This window comes from Bombina bombina, chromosome 6 (assembly GCF_027579735.1).
Source record: "Bombina bombina isolate aBomBom1 chromosome 6, aBomBom1.pri, whole genome shotgun sequence".
Taxonomy (NCBI): domain Eukaryota; kingdom Metazoa; phylum Chordata; class Amphibia; order Anura; family Bombinatoridae; genus Bombina; species Bombina bombina.
The window spans coordinates 467,534,153-467,551,518 of NC_069504.1; the positions used below are offsets into that span (position 1 = coordinate 467,534,153).

Sequence of the window (17,366 nt, forward strand, 5' to 3'; positions counted from 1 at the left end):
TCACTGAAATTATTTACAAACAGCTTGTGCAATTATGGCACAAATGGTTGTAAATGCTTCTCTGGGATCCCCTTTGTTCAGAAATAGCAGACATATATGGCTTTGGTATTGCTTTTTGGTAATTAGAAGGCCGCTAAATGCCACTGCGCACCACACTTGTATTATGCCCAGCAATGAAGGCAGGGGCGAAACTACAGGGGATGCAGAGGTCGCAATTGCTTAAAAAAAAAAAAAACGTTGACCTGCCACTGCCTGCACTGATATCATGTGAGTGTGACATGATGCTTCACTAGTGTCTCTGACTACAGGGGTTAGTGTTTCTGTTTTACCCATTGGTGTTTATATGTGTGTGTGTATGTGTGTATGTGACTGTGTGTGTATTTATCTATGTGTGTGTGTATGTTTGTGGAACCAGCAAATTACAGACCTTGTTACTACAGCATGGGGGGGCGGGGGGTAAACAGTGTCAGTCTATACAGTACCACTATATACAGTACGGGGGGCTGGACCATGTCACAGACTACTGTGGTCACTTTATAAAGTACTGGGGCGGGTAGGGTCAGGCCAGCCATCTCACTGGCAGATTACAGCTTGTGTCACTGACTCACTATATACAGTACTGGTGGGTTAAACAGTGTCACTGTATACAGTAATTGGGGGTCAGACCATCTCACAGACTGTGGGCACAGGGTACCTCCTTTTGCAGACATGTAATCTGATTCACATTTTTTTTCTATGTTAAATGTAAAAGGGGTGGCCCTTCTTAGATTCTTGCACCTGGGCCCTGTGGTTTCTAGTTACGCCTCTGAATGAAGGGGTAAATTAGGGAGCATGTAGGGAGCTTGTAGGGTTAATTTTAGCTTTAGTGTAGTGTAGTAGACAACCCAAAGTATTGATCTAGGCCCATTTTAATATATTTCATGCCACCATTTCACCGCCAAATGCGATCAAATAAAAAAAACGTTAAATTTTTCACAATTTTAGGTTTCTCACTGAAATTATTTACAAACAGCTTGTGCACTTATGGCACAAATGGTGGTAAATGCTTCTCTGGGATCCCCTTTGTTCAGAAATAGCAGACTTATATGGCTTTGGCGTTGTTTTTTGGTAATTAGAAGGTCGCTAAATACCGCTGCGCACCACGTGTATTATGCCCAGCAGTGAAGGGGTTAATTAGGAAGCTTGTAGGGTTAATTTTAGCTTTAGTGTAGTGTAGTAGACAACCCAAAGTATTGATCTAGGCCCATTTTGGTATATTTCATGCCACCATTTCACCTCCAAATACGATCAAATAAAAAAAAATCTTTAACTTTTTCACAAATTTTAGGTTTCTCACTGAAATTATTTACTAACAGCTTGTGCAATTATGGCACAAATGGTTGTAAATGCTTCTCTGGGATCCCCTTTGTTCAGAAATTGCAGACATATATGGTTTTGGCGTTGCTTTTTGGTAATTAGGCCGCTAAATGCAGCTGCGCATTACACGTGTATTATGTCTAGCAGTGAAGGGGTTAATTAGGTAGCTTGTTTGGAGCTTGCAGGGTTAATTTTAGCTTTAGTGTAGAGATCAGCCTCCCACCTGACACATCACACCCCCTGATCCCTCCCAAATAGCTCTCTTCCCTCCCCCACCCCACAATTGTCCCCGCCATCTTAAGTACTGGCAGAAAGTCTGCCAGTACTAAAATAAAAGTTTTTTTTTTTTAAAAACATAATTCTGCTGTGTAGGATCCCCTCATAGCCCCCAACCTCCCTGACCCCCCCCCCAAACAGCTCTCTAACCCTCCCCTCTATCTTATTGTGCACCATCTTGGGTACTGGCAGCTGTATCCAGTTTGCCATAAACATACTATTTATTTATATAAAATAAAAAAATTATGTACTGTAGCTGCCCCCCTCAATATCCAAACCCACCACCACCTCCCAGATCCCTTAGGCAAATATTCCCACCCTCCCCTGTCCTTTCCCCCACCGTATGAAATATATTTTTTTGTTCCATAGTGTAGCTTCCCACCCGCTTTCACCCCCGTGCACGCGCCCACGCACGCATCCGTGCACACCCCGGTGGTCCCGGAAAAGATCACATCCCCCTCTGACTTGCAGCCTACTATCGATGGCCGCCCACCCGCCTCCCACATCGGCTCCCACCCACCAACGATCGCGGCCATCGATGGCCGATGCAGAGAGGGCTACAGAGTGGCTCTCTCTGCATCGGGTGGCTAAGAAATGTTATTGCAGGATGTCTCGATATCAAGGCATCACTGCAATAACATGAAAGCGACTGGAAGTGATCAGGATCTAGGATATACTCCTATTTTCAATTTTTCTTCATTCTCTTGCTATTTTTATTTGAAAAAGAAGGCATCTAAGCTTTTTTTTTTGGTTCAGGACTCTGGATAGTACTTTGTTATTGGTGGATGAATTTATCCACAAATCAGCAAGAACAACCCAGGTTGTTCACCAAAAATGGTCCGGCATCTAAATTTACATTCTTACATTTCAAATAAAGATACCAAGAGAATGAAGAAAATTTGATAATAGGAAAAAAATAGAAAGTTGCTTAAAATGTCATGCTGTATCTGAATCACGAAAGAAAAAAATGTGGGTTCAGTGTCCCTTTAATATACTTTCTAACGTTTAAACCTCTAAATTTCTGCCTGTTTCAAAGGCTCTATTGACAGCCTCTTAATCACATGCTTTTGTATTTGCTTTTCACAACAGGAGACTGATAGTTCATGTGGGCCATATAGATAATATTTCATGCCCGGGAAGTTATTTAAGAGTTAGCGCAACACAGTACTAACTGTAAGTCAATGGATAATAAATACAAAGTCATGTGATCAGGGGGCTGTCAGAATGTGCTTAGATACCAAGTAATCACAGAGGTAAAAAGTATATTAATATAACTGTGTTGGTTGTGCAAAACTTGAGAATGTGTAATAAAGGGATTATCTATCTTTTAAAACAATAACAATTATATTGTAGACTGTCCCTTTAAATATAAAATAAGAGGAAAAATAACTATTTTAATTATGTTAAAGGGACATTGTACACTCGATTTTCCTTTGCATAAATGTTTTGTAGATGATCCATTTATATAGTCCATCTGGGAGTGTTTTTGTAACAATGTATAAGCGTCAGATGGATACGCCCGTTTACAGAGTCCTGCTAGCTCCTGTTTATGTTATCTTTCTTTTCATATGCAGGGAAGTGAGAAGGAGAGTGTCTTCTCTTTCTGTTTTCCCAGCCCCTTTCAGTGGGTGTCCCTGCCTAACCTCATCAAAAGTGTAAAACTTTGAGCTTCTAAGTAAGTTATTAAAAGGTGTTATACTGGATGTTTAGATCAGTATCTGTGCATATTCTTCTTTATAGTAGTGTCTATTACATGCGGTTATATGACAAATGGTGTATACTGCCCCTTTCATTTGTGCTGACAGGGAAATAATTTTTTCTCTTTTTTCAAGATCAGTGAACTCAGGGAAGAAGCAAAATAGGGAGAGGTTATTTTACTTTGCAGAAAATATTTATTAAAGAGTTGTTTCAATTTTGGTGTAATCTGATCTTTTAATATTTTGTAGAAGTCAGCAGGTAGCTGGTCTGGCCCTGACACTTTCTTCATCCTATTAAAGGGACATTATACACTCATTTTTTCTTTGCATAAATGTTTTGTAGATTAACTATTTATATAGCCCATAACTAAGCCCCAAAGTTTTATGAGAATACCGTCAGCTACCTACTCCAGCTTGCTCCTGTTTGTGTAAAGGGCCTTTTCATATGCAAAAGAAGGGGGGGGGAGTGTCTTATTTCCCACTTGCAGTGGGCTTTCCAGCTACCCTTTCAACAGAGCTAAACTTAGAGCTTCTAAGTAAGTTTTTAAACAGTTTTATACTGGATTTTTATATCAAAATTTGTGCATATTATTCTTTATAGTAGCGTCTATTACATGCAGTTATATGAAAATGAGTAAATACTGTCCTTTTAATATCATGAATAATATCCCTTTTCGTAATAGGTGCATTCAAGTAATCAAGCTTCTATTAAGCAATGACTAGTACCCTAATATTTTCTCAGCAATATTGCATATTTTGCATATGTACAGTATATCTTCTGATGTATATATTTTCTTTAAAGGGACACTCAAGTCAAAATTAAACTTTCATTATTCAGATAGAGCATGCAATTTTAAACAACTTTTCATTTTACTTCCATTAAAAAAAAGTGCACAGTCATTTTATATTTAAAAGGGCCAGTAAACCTAGGAAATAATGTTATATAATTCTGCACATAATGCAGAATTATATACCATTAGCTTAGCTCCAGATTTCTAAAGTGAATAGTTAAAAAGATATCACACAAAGAAAACAGAACGCTGCTCCTGGCTCTACTGAGCGGGTCTGTTTTCTTCTGCTACGCGCATCACAGGCACGCTGTCTAGTCACAGCGTGCCTAATCGCGCTATTAAAATCAATGTAGCTCGCCCCCGCTCTGGTCTGGTAGCGGGAGCGAGCTACATTGATTTTAATAGCGTGATTGGTCCGGCTGTGATTAGACAGCGTGCCCAGATGCGCTTAGCAGAAGAAAACAGACCCGCTCAGTAGAGCCAAGAGCTTTGTTCTGTTTTCTTTGCGTGATATCTTTTTAACTATTCACTTTTGAAATCTGGAGCTAAGCTAATGTTATATAATTCTGCACTATGTGCAGAATTATATAACATTATTTCCTAGGTTTACTGGCCCTTTAAAGGGACACTGAACCCAAATTTTTTCTTTTGTGATTCAGATAGAGCATGCAATTTTAAGCAAATTTCTAATTGACTCATATTATCAAATTGTCTTCATTCTCTAGGTATCTTTATTTGAAATGCAAGAATGTAAGTTTAGATGCCGGCCCATTTATGGTGAACAAACTGGGTTGTTCTTGCTGATTGGTGGATAAATTCACCCACCAATAAAAAGGTGCTTTCCATGGTCTGAACCAAAAAAATAGCTTTGATGCCTTCCTTTTCAAATAAAGAAAGCAAGAGAACGAAGAAAAATTTATAATAGGTGTAAATTAGAAAGTTGCTTAAAATTGCATGCTCTATCTGAATCACCACTATGGGTAAAGCTTTGATTAGATAGCATGCCCAGGACGTGCTTTTGAAAAGAATACCGGATCAGAAGAGGCTGGTGAGGAAAGCAAAGTAAGTATAATTTTGCAGGCTAAAATCTTGCAAATCTTTTTTTTCGCTAAGATAATGTCACATTATTTTTTACATTTACTGTCCCTTTAAGGAATCTCTTTTCATTTCTATAGAACAGATTAAGGGGGTGGGAATATTAAACCAGGAAGAAGAATAAAACTTCACGTCAAGGCAAAGACACTCCTGAGAACAAAACTGCAGAAACTGCAACCTCATTTAATTCCAGTTCAGTTTGGCCTGCCGAAAGCTTGGCTTATTTTATTTTATTTTTTTTCTATGGTATTTCAATCTTTTAGATGCATGGGTGTTTGAATAAATTAAGCTGCCTTTGTTACATATACAATAAATCTGGAATATCTAAATTTTATAAACATAAATCACAAATCTATTTAAAAATATGGGTTTGCAGGGTTTTTGCAGACCTACAACTAAACAAAATATACACAGCCAATGAAAAAGATAAATAAGACTACTGATGGTGACTGCCTAAGGATGTTCCAATCAGCCTATAGGATTTGAGCAGCTCTCATTCTATTGGCTGTTCCAATCAGCCAATAGCCTATAGGATGAGAGCTCAATCCTATTGGCTGATTGGAACAGCCAATAGGATGAGAGCTGCTCAAATCCTATTGGCTGATTGGAACAGCCAATAGGATGTTAGCAGCTCTAATCCTATTGGCTGATTGAAATCTTTCAGCCAATAGGAATGCAAGGGATCCATCTTGGATGACGTTACTTGCATTGAAGTTCCAGTTTACGGCGGCGACCGTATGAAGAGGGTGCTCCGTGCCGGATGTCTTCAGGATTGACCCGCTCCACGCCGGATGGATGAAGATAGAAATGTCGTCTGGATGAAGACTTCTTGCTGCCTGGACGAGGACTTCGGCGGCTGGATGAAGATCGAAGAGGCCGCCTGGATGAAGACTTCTTGTCGGCTGGATGGATCCTTCAAGCGGGACTTCAATAACTGTAAGTGGATTGTCGGGGGTTAGTGTTACGTTTATTTAAGGGTTTTTTGGGTAGGTTTTATTTTTAGATTAGGGTCTGGGCATGTAAAAGAGCTAAATGCCCTTTTAAGGGCAATGCCCATACAAATGTCCTTTTCAGGGCAATGGGGAGCTTAGGTTTTTTTAGATAGTTATTTTATTTGGGGGGGTTGATTGTGGGGGTGGTGGGTTTTACTGTTGGGGGTGTTTGTATTTTTTTTAAAGGGAAAAGAGCTGAATTATTTTGAGGCAATGCCCCACAAAAGGCCCTTTTAAGGATGAGAGCTTAATCCTATTGGCTGATTGGAACAGCCAATAGGATTAGAGCTGCTCAAACCCTATTGGCTGATTGGAACAGCCAATAGGATTTTAGCAGCTCTAATCCTATTGGCTGATTGAAATCTTTTAGCCAATAGGAATGCAATGGACGCCATCTTGGATGACGTCACTTGCATTGACGTTCCAGTTTACGGTGGCGACCGTATGAAGAGGATGCTCTGTGCCGGATGTCTTCAGGATGGACCTGCTCTGCGCCGGATGGATGAAGATAGAAGATGTCGTCTGGATGAAGACTTCTCGCTGCCTGGATGAGGACTTTCGCCGGCTGGATGAAGATCGAAGAGGCCACCTGGATGAAGACTTCTTGCCAGCTGGATGGATCCTTCAAGCAGGACTTCAATAACTGTAAGTGGATAGTCGGGGGTTAGTGTTACGTTTATTTAAGGGTTTTTTGGGTGGGTTTTATTTTTAGATTAGGGTCTGGGCATGTAAAAGAGCTAAATGCCCTTTTAAGGGCAATGCCCATACAAATGTCCTTTTCAGAGCAATGGGGAGCTTAGGTTTTTTAGTTATTTTATTTGGGGGGGTTGGTTGTGGGGGTGGTGGGTTTTACTGTTGGGGGGTGTTTGTTTTTTATTTTTGATAATTTGTTTCTTATTTTTTGTAATTTAGTGTTTGTTTTTTTATGTAATTTAGTTATTTTTAGTAATTTTAGTGTTTATTTTTTTTTGTAATGTTAGGTTTTAGTGTAAGGCAGGTTAGGTTTTATTTCACAGGTAAGTTTGTATTTATTTTAACTAGGTAGTTAGTAAATAGTTAATAGCTATTTACTAACTAGTCTACCTAGTTAAAATAAATACAAACTTACTTGTGAAATAAAACCTAAGCTAGCTACAATATAACTATTAGTTATATTGTAGCTAGTTTAGGTTTTATTTCACAGGTAAATATGTATTTAGTTTTAAATAGGTATTATTTAGTTAATAATTGTAAGTTTAGTTTAGCTCTATTTTAATTATGTTAAAGTTAGGGGGGGTTAGGTTTAGGCTTACGTTAGGGGTTAATGGATTTATTTAGTGGTAGTGATGTGGGAGGCCAGAGGTTTAGGGGTTACTAACTTTAGTATAGTGGCGGCGACATCGGGAGCGGCAGATTAGGGGTTTAGGGGTTAAGGGGTTAATATAGTTTAATTTAGCTTGTTGCGATGTGGGGGGGCTGGCGGTTTAGGGGTTAATAGGTTTATTTAGTTAATAATTGTAAATTTAATTTAGCTATATTTTTATTATGTTAAAGTTAGTGGGTGTTAGGCTTACGTTAGGGGTTAATGGATTTATTTAGTGGTAGTGATGTGGGAGGCCAGAGGTTTAGGGGTTACTAACTTTAGTATAGTGGCGGCGACATCGGGAGCGGCAGATTAGGGGTTAATAGTTTTATGTAGGTGGCGGCGATGTTGGGGACGGCAGATTAGGGGTTAATAACTGTATGTAGGTGGCGGTGATGTTGGGGGCAGCAGATTAGTGGTGTTTAGAATCTGGGTTTATGTTAGGGTTTTAGGTTTAAACATTATTTCCTTTTCCCCATAGACATCAATGGGGCTGCGTTACAGAGCTTTTGTTTCTGCGATCGCAGGTAGACTTTTTTTTGTCGGCTCTCCCCATTGATGTCTATGGGGAAATCGTGCACGAGCACGTCAAAGCAGCGCTTGTTTTCGGTGTGGTATGGAACTCAACGCCACCATATCGCCCGCACAAGCCTGCTTTTTCAAAATCTGTAATCAGAGCTATAGGGAGGTGAAATAACGCCGCTTTTGTGGCGGTCGTTAAAATCCCTATAGCGCTCAAAACTCGTAATCTAGCTGTTATTTTGCTACAATTGGTTTTCAATGCTCAAACTGCACCCACCACTTTCCTATTTAGAGGATCCAATCTGGACTTGAGTCTGGAGATGATGTGGATTGCAATTGTCATTGTGCTGAGGAAATCTCTGTTAGGCTTCAGCAGAAAAGATAACAAACAGCAAACTAGAGAGGTATGTGGCAAGGTTTGGCTTGTGAAACCTATCTACTCTCAGTTTTCAGGATTGGGAAAAAACAACACAATTTACAGTCTTAAATTACAGAAAGGCGGGCAAAATGAAAGTATATTGCAAAGTTGTTTTACTATGCATAATTAAGCATTTTATACTACAATTTCAAAGTGTTTAGTGTCCCTTTAATCTTAAAATTCTGCTCTAAAATTGTTCTAACTGAACCTCCAATATCCACTTATCTCCCTGACCAAAAGGGGAAGATGCTATTGACAGCACAGCACCATAATATACAACTGGAATTGTTCTCACTTATGTCTGAGCTGCTAACTAGCAGTAAACTTATAGTTCAAGAATACGTTAACATTACACAAATTTAGCACATTAGAACTAAGGGATATTTTTCAATGCTCAATAGTACTGTGTGCTTGTTGTTTGTAAGAAGACAGAGTGCAACAGTATTTTCACATTGTTCACTGTTCAACTCTCGTCTGTTTTGAAACCACTTGTTTTATTCTTTTCGTTAAGCGTCGTTTCTTAACTTGCTCGTGCATGAAGCACGTTATAGATGAGATCGTATCACTGTCTTATTAGATAAATGTCGAATTTTAATATATCCTACATTATAAACCGAGTCGACACATTGCTAGGAGAGCAACGCAATGAACGTGGTCCGAAGACCTCCACTTCCTTAATAACTTGATCACGTGATACGGAAGCGGAAGTGCCTATTTATCACCCAAGGATAAAATGCTGGCAGTGACTGCAAGAAGAGCAGTACCATGGGGGTTGGGGATACGTTGGATTCCTGGGGTCGGCTCTCGTCAGGTCAGAGAGGGCACGGAACTTATTGTATTTATGTAGTATACTTCTAATCTAAGGGGACTTCACTCGTATAAACATAAGTACAACTGTAATGAAATAAGGGTTTTTAAGAATCTGTGCAAAGTTTTTAAGTAGCATAGAATAATGCATACCTGTCATTTATAATATTCGGGTACTTATGGGTCTGCTTCTCATTGTAATACGAAAGTAATTTAGCTCAACTTGCCTATTTCATAAGCCTACTGTACATCTTTAAAATAGTTGCCTTTATTCTTTATTGTTCAGTTTAGAGGGCCATAATAGTTGCAAATAACATGCTTTAATTCGTTAGAGCATATCATTTTAATGGGATACTAAACCCAAATTTTGTCTTTCTTGATTCAGGTACAGCATGCAATTTTAAGCAACTTTCTAATTCACTCCTATTATAAATTTTTCCTCGTTCACATGCTATCTTGATTTTAAAAAGCTAGGCTGTAAGCTTAAGAGCGGTCCCATTTTTGGTTCAGAACCTAGGTAGCACTTGCTGATTGGTGGCTAAATGTAGCAAACCAATCAGCAAGCGCTACCCAGGTGCTGAAGCAAAAATGGGCCGGCTCCTAACCTTACATTACTGTTATTTCAAATAAAGACAACAAGAGAACAAAGAAAATTTGATAATAGGAGCAAATAAGAAAGTTGCTTAAAATTGCATGCTCTATCTGAATCATGAAAGAAAAAATTTGGGTTTAGTATCCCTTTAAGACTAGCAACATACTACTATTATGGGCTAGATAACAAGTGGATCGCTAAAATTAGTGCTCCACTTTGTAATACCAGCGCACGATAATGTGTGCTGGTATTACAAGTAAATCACAATGAGAACATGAGCTCGCGTTCATATTGCACTCACGAGAGCGCACTTCCATAGGCTCCAATGGGAGCCTCATTCTGATGCCGTCAGAGACGGCATCAGAACGTCAACGTCAGCAAAGAGGGTAAATTGCGCAGCATATATAAATATATATGTATATGCTGATATATATTTATAGGTATATACACATAAATATATATATATATATATATATATAAATAATACATATATATTTACTGGGAACACACAGTTCCTATAGACCGTAATGTAATGGAACTTTTCAGTACCGTTTTTTTTCTAACACTCCCACCAACTTTAACCCCAAAATACTGCCTAGTGCAGTAATTTTATTAAATAAATAAGACACTGCCATCTTTATTTTTTAATATACTACACTACACAGTATTTTTGGGCCATTTGGGGTAGATTTATACAATTAACCAGAGATCTGATCGCTAGTTAATTTTATAACCACTAATTGCTACCGCAAGCTTGTGGTAGCAATAACCAGCCACTTGTAATTTCCCAAATTTCTTTTTTCATGATTCAGATAGAGCATGCAATTTTAAACAACTTTCTAATTTACCCCTATTATCAATTTTTGCTATCTTTATTTTAAAAGCAGGAATGTAAATCTTAGCAGCCAGCCCATTTTAGGTTCAGCACCATGGATAGCGCTTGCTTATTGGAGGCTTACATTTACCCACCAATAAGTAAGATTAACCCAGGTTCTTAACCAAAAATGGTCCAGCTCCTATGCATCACATTCCTGCTTTTTAAATAAAGATAGCAAGAGAACGAAGAAATTGTTAATAGGAGTAAATTAGAAAGTTGGTTAAAATCACATGCTCTATCTGAATCATGAAATATTTTTTTTTTGGGTTTAGTGTCCCTTTAAGCGCTCCACTTGTAGTCAACCACATGTGTTTAGAAGAAACTAGCACTGCTGATTGGATCACTAGTGCATTTCTGGCCCTGTGTGTTACTGCTGTGTGTGTAACCCCTTTGCGTAGGTCAAACACATATTTGTGCAGAATTAGAGCATTACATTTTTTTAAACTATTATTGGACTTTAACTTTCAAATGTATGTAGTATTGTTGGGAGCTAGTTAGTGATTGGTGGCTGCACATAAATGCCTCTTGTGATTGACTCACTAGATGTGTTCAGCCAGATTCCAGTGCTGCTCCTTCAACAAGTAAATAGGAAAGTTGTTTACAAATGTTATCTTGTATCTGAATCATGAAATCATTTTTTTTCCATGTTACTTTAAATAATAATAATAAAAAAATAACTGGAATAAAAAAATAAGTAAATCATTAGAGACTACTCTTCTGTGTTTTTGATACAAAGTGTGGTGTATACACCATACAATCTATTAAGATAAATACATTCTCTTGACTTTAGCATAGGCTATTTGCATTTTTGAAGTCTGTATTCTATAGGTTATAACTTTATTTAAAAAAAAAAAAAAAAAAAAAAAAAGCTTTGTGCTCTCCCCTGCTCCAATGTCAAAGCATTTAGAAAATCTGAATACAGGGACCTAATCTCTTAATGTGTGCATGTTAGAGTCATGTCCTATTCAGCACATTAACCATGTTTTAAATCCCTTTACAGGGGTTAAACCCACAGTTACAGGCAAGCATGTGTGCAATAGAAAGATGCTTGAATACATTATTGCATTTTATCTTTGCATCATTGTATCCTTTAAAGGAATAGTCTAGTCAAAATTAAACTTTCAGGATTCAGATAGAGCATGCAATTTTAAGCAACTTTAGAATTTACTCCTATTATCAATTTTTCTTCGTTCTCTTAGTATCTTTATTTTAAAAAGCTGGAATGTAAGTTTAGGAGCCGTACCGTTTTTGATTCAGCACCTGGGTAGCGCTTGCTGATGTAGACATCCAATCAGCAAGGGCTACCCAAGTGCTGAACCAAAAATGGTCTTGTTCCTAAGCTTCTATTCCAGCTTTTTTAAATAAAGATAGCAAGAGAACAAAGAAAATTGATAATGGGAGTAAATTAGAAAGTTGCTTAAAATTGCATGCTCTATCTGAACCATGAAAGTTTAATTTGGATTAGACTATTCCTTTAATCCATAGGCACAAAGCTTTACAGAAATAGGAAAGTTGTGTATACAGTGTACTATGCACTGCAGAAGTAAAAATAAAATGGAACTTCACCCGGCATCCTAGAATTTTTAATCTACATTCAGTAATTTCTGTATATATAATACCTCTTCATGTTGTATTATAGGGAGTGGACAGATTTTATTAAACTTTGGAGTCAGGGATAATATTGAGGAGCTAGTTGCACAACTGTCTGGAGACCAAGCAAGGGCTTTACTGTATATAAAGGTGGTTTAAAGTGATAGTAAATATAAATCTGCTGCAAAGCACATTTGCATTAATCTTTTCAAAGACTACATGTGAATGCTGTATTATTTTTTTACATAAATATGTAGTGCAAGTATTTTAAAAAATAATTCTACCTTTTATTTGATTATACAGTCCGAAGATACAACAACCCCTCTCAAAGCACTCTATGCGATAATTCAGACTCAGTGTGGAAGGCTTTGCACAAACAATCTCGCTAGTATAGAATGGTGGACACACTTTCAAATATTTGTGAACATTAATTACATGATATTTACAGAAAAACACATCAGCCAAGTATTTTAATGTTTTAAACAAATGAACATCCTTTTTACTGCGATTATTTTTCAATAGCCAAACTCCACCCACCATTGTCTTATTTGAAGGAGCCAATCTGGGCTTTAGTCTGCAGACAACAAGGCTAGCCATGGTAATAAAGTTTGTATAAAGCAAATTGTTTTGCTGTTTTTATCTGATAAAGCCAATTGGGGAGAGCTATATTGCATAGTTAGCCTTGAGATGTCAGCATTTCAAGTTCTGATTATTAGAAATGTCTCAATTTTCTGAGCTAAATTACATGAAAAGGGGATGAATTATTAATGAAAATATATTACAAAGTTGTTTCATAGCACATAATTAAACATTATGTATACAGATTTCAAGTTGTTTACTGTCCCTTTAAGCCTCACAGGCTAACTTACTTTGTAATGGTTCACTGTGTTGCTGATAGGGACAGTATACACCAATTTTCATTTAACTGCATGTAATAGACACTACTATAAAGAATAATATGCAAAGCTACTAATCTAAAAATCCAGTATAAAACCTTTTAAAAACTTACTTAGAAGCTTAACATTGTTGAAAAGGTTAGCTGGAACACCCACTGCAAGTGGGTCTATACCAAAAAACACACTCCCCCCTCCCCTTTCCTCTGCATATGAAAGACTCTTTACACAAACAGGAGCAAGCTGGAGTAGGTATACATCAGTATTCTTCTAAAACATTGGGGCTTGGTTAGGAGTCTAAATATCAGCACAATGTTATTTAAAAATAAGCAAAACTATACATTAAAAAAAAAAAAAGAAGCTGTATAGGTTATATAAATGGATCATCTACAAAACATTTATGCAAAGAAAAATCTAGTGTATAATGTCCCTTTAAGTGTATAAACATCGGCTTCTCACTCCATAAGTGTAAGTTCCTACAGCTTCTTCTGCATCTGCCACCAGTCTTCGGCCCAAGACTCTGTCATATGTGACTTTATCTCCATGGTGCATATCCTAAACTGGGAGCAAAAGCCTGCTACTGGTGCACTTTTAAGTTTTGTATGAAAAATAAGCTGGATCGCTTACAGGGAATAAAATCATCAAACTTTTATTTCATCAGTTTAAAATCATTTTCAAAGTAAAAAACAAGAAACTGCATGGCTGTGTGTGTGCCAGTCTAACGCGTTTCAGCTGTACTCATAGAGATTTAATTTTGGTGCCTGGTGACTACGTTTTGAGGCCCAAATGTCCCCATTACTATCCTCTATACTGTGGCCACACTGCCTGTAATTAAACTGGGCCGTGAGCAGCCATCCGTAAAAACAAACCATACCCAAAACACCATTCCCACTAAGGTGTGAGCATGTACTCTTGCACATCTTTTTTGAATAGAAAGCACAGGCTTTTTAAAGACGTACTTTGTGCCTGTGGAACTTGAGATTCTTAACCCCTTCATGCTGGGGGCATCTAAAAACTTGTTGGTTTGATCACATGATATAAATGCCCGGATTGGATCATGGGGGACTGCCTACGATGCTAGGAACGCCCCCATTCGTTTTTTCCATAGCCTAAAAGTAGGAGGGTGCAGGACGCCAAAAATGGTTGGGCATTCTTTGCCATCCTAACGGAAGTTTTAAGCCTAGTGCTTTTAGGACGGCATGTAATGTGATGGCGACTAGGGGTTAATGGTAAAATTACTGTAAACTCAGGAGGATTTTTTTTTTTTTTTTAGTGAAATGCTCTTTATTGCTTTTTCAAAAGAACAAAGTAACACATTAGCAGAATAAAATTTTCAGACATATGGATTAATACAACCTGTTACTAATAGGGAAAAAAGGGGGTACAATGAAAGTGGGGTACATAGTAATGAAACCATGATTATTATGTCAGAGACTATACAACTTTACATAATTATTGCAAGAACAAAATGGAGAGAGAAAACTAATTTAAAAATAGCTAAGCAAGGGTTAATTTCCATATAGGCAAGCAATTTCCCCATAAAAGTATAAACCTTATTAGTCAAGAGTTTTACAGGGAATAATACAGTCAACACAACATGTTATATTATTTCTACTCCCAAAGGAAGGCTACATTCAGAAAGTGGAAGTGGTCTAGTTTGTCCCCATAACTGTAATGCAATTTTTCAAGACACAGTACGAAATCAACTTCTTGTAGCCACTGAGTTAGAGGAGGACATTTTTATTAACATTTTCAAACAAAAATATATACAATTTAGCAAATTATCATCATCAAACAGTATACAATGTACTAATACAAAACATTCTATATTTCAACAATTTTAGTTAACATTTAAATCAATGTTCCTCCAATTTTTAAGTTTTTTTTTTCCCTAGTAATCTATGTTTTTAACTCATTATTTATTAATACTAAGACATCCACAACTTTTATAATAATTTGCTTTACAGGTACAAGATACCTCACTTGCCAAAGGTAATACATTACAACCACTTTAATAATATATAAAGTAGTTACAAGATGGCGTAAAATACATATTCTATTCAGCATAATTTTGTTTCACATTTAGAAAACAAACTATTTCTTCTGTACAGATACAGCAAAAGGGCACTCCTATATAAATTGTACATAGGCTATACAATTTATTTACACTCATTTCTCTGGCAATTTTGATAAGAAACATTCTTAAAGTTTGTTAGCCTGAGCATAAATTTTGCCATGAAAGGCCAGCCACATCAACAAATTTATGCTCAGGCTAACAAACTTTAAGAATGTTAAGAGGACCTATATCTTAAAACTTAAAATGGGTCGGCTCCTAAGCTTTACATTCCTGAGTTTCAAATAAAGATAGCAAGAGAACGAAGATAAATTGATAATAGTAGTAAAATAGAAAGTTGCTTAAAATTGCATGTTCTATCTGACTCATTAAAGAAAAAAAATTGTGTTTAGTATCCCTTTAAACTATATATCACTTCCATGTCCTTTTATGTTTCTCTAAACAGTTAATTACAAATATAACGTTTTATGAATGTGACATAAAATACTAATTGAAAAACAGTTAAATACAGTAAGGACATAAAAGCAGTTTAGATTAGCAAATTACAGTAAAAAGCTTTGTCTTTATACAGTACTTGTAATGCAGCTAAGAGTAGTGAATTGTGCCCGGCGTATACAACTCACATTGTATCATTCATTTCTAGTCGATGTTTTTAACTGCATAGATGCAAATTATGTGATACCCTGAGCCATTTACGAATGATAGATGATCAACCTTTTTTGTTCTCCCCCTCTGATTTGATTTCCTTTGTTCGGTGCAACATCTTTGTATCTTAATTGATTGTTTCATTGTAATAACTTTCCCTTTCATGCTGATCAGATTAACTTTGTAAGGCCATTTTGTTTTGTAGATTAGTGCCTTGCCTACTCATTCGTTCCCAAGAGAAGTGAAGATTGTTGAAGTTGGACCCAGGGATGGCTTACAAAATGAAAAGGTATAAGGCGAGTCTATCAGGTAACTGTAAAGTGCACTGTGTACTATTTAGTATAGTACTTAGGGAGACCCCGCTAATGTTACACTTATAAGCAGGCACCTGCATATATGATTCATCATTTTTTTTTATTTTTTTTTTTTATTTTTTTTAAATGTTTTATTTGTATCAAAAAAAAAGTAATAACATAAGCATAATTTTATACACATGAACAATTTTTACAAAAAATTACTAATACATTAAAATAAGAGAGTACACCGCAGATGTGTTGTAACAAGTTACATCTAAGACGCTGGGTGTCTCCACCCAGCGATTACTAATGATCTCAACATTACAGTATCTAGCCATATATTATATATACTGAAACCCTAGAAACGACCATCATATACAGAAAGACATTACCCCAAATTACAGGCGGTCACTAATCTTCTAGACCGAACTAATCCAAAATTCGTCTGTATAATTGTACTACTGCCTACTTGTGCAAACATGACCCCACCTTGGAAATGCATAGTGAGCTCCGGCACACCCGCCCCAATACGCCTGAGCTCCCTGAACCCGAGAACCCCACTCCCCCCCACCCTGCCCCAGCACTATAAAATCAAGAAAGATACAGATTCATCCATTAACCGTAATACCACAAAGTGCAAACTAACCAGGTCACACCAAAACAGAGAACACACACACAAAAAAAAAAAAAAAAAAAAAAAAAAAAGGAAAAGAGGGGTTCCCTCTCACAAATCGCCCCCCCCCCCAACCCTCACTCCGCGTCCCCCACCCAGTTCCCGGGGAAATGGCCTGCTAGAATATTTGTCAGAACATAGGCCGATTCCCTAAAGGGTTTAATCATTTTTTTCTGATAAGCTGGGGGTAGGGATCTTATAAGTTTCTCCCATTTTCTAAAAAACGCGGGCAAGTATTGATCGTGCGGGGAGGGCATATTGTACTGCTCTGTTGTGTATTGACTGACTACCGCCGCTTTGAGTTGGACCAATGTGGGAGCCGAGCTTGACTTCCATAGTTTAAGAATGAGATTGCGTCCCGTTAGTATTATTGTGTTTATCAGACGGTAATTTTTTTTACGACCTTGATATCTCACTAAAAAGAAAATCT

The 17,366-nt window shown here is 37.2% G+C and overlaps 1 protein-coding gene across 1 annotated transcript in view; it reads left to right on the top strand.

The window, feature by feature from the left end:
* The first annotated feature begins 9,170 nt into the window (after window positions 1–9,170).
* HMGCL (3-hydroxy-3-methylglutaryl-CoA lyase) overlaps window positions 9,171–17,366 on the top strand; it is a 30,297-nt gene continuing 22,101 nt past the window's right edge. The window contains exons 1-2 of the mRNA XM_053717256.1: window positions 9,171–9,300; window positions 16,173–16,256. Of these exons, the coding sequence (XP_053573231.1) occupies window positions 9,223–9,300; window positions 16,173–16,256 (162 nt within the window). The 5' untranslated portion in view covers window positions 9,171–9,222. The remainder of the gene's footprint in view (window positions 9,301–16,172; window positions 16,257–17,366) is intronic.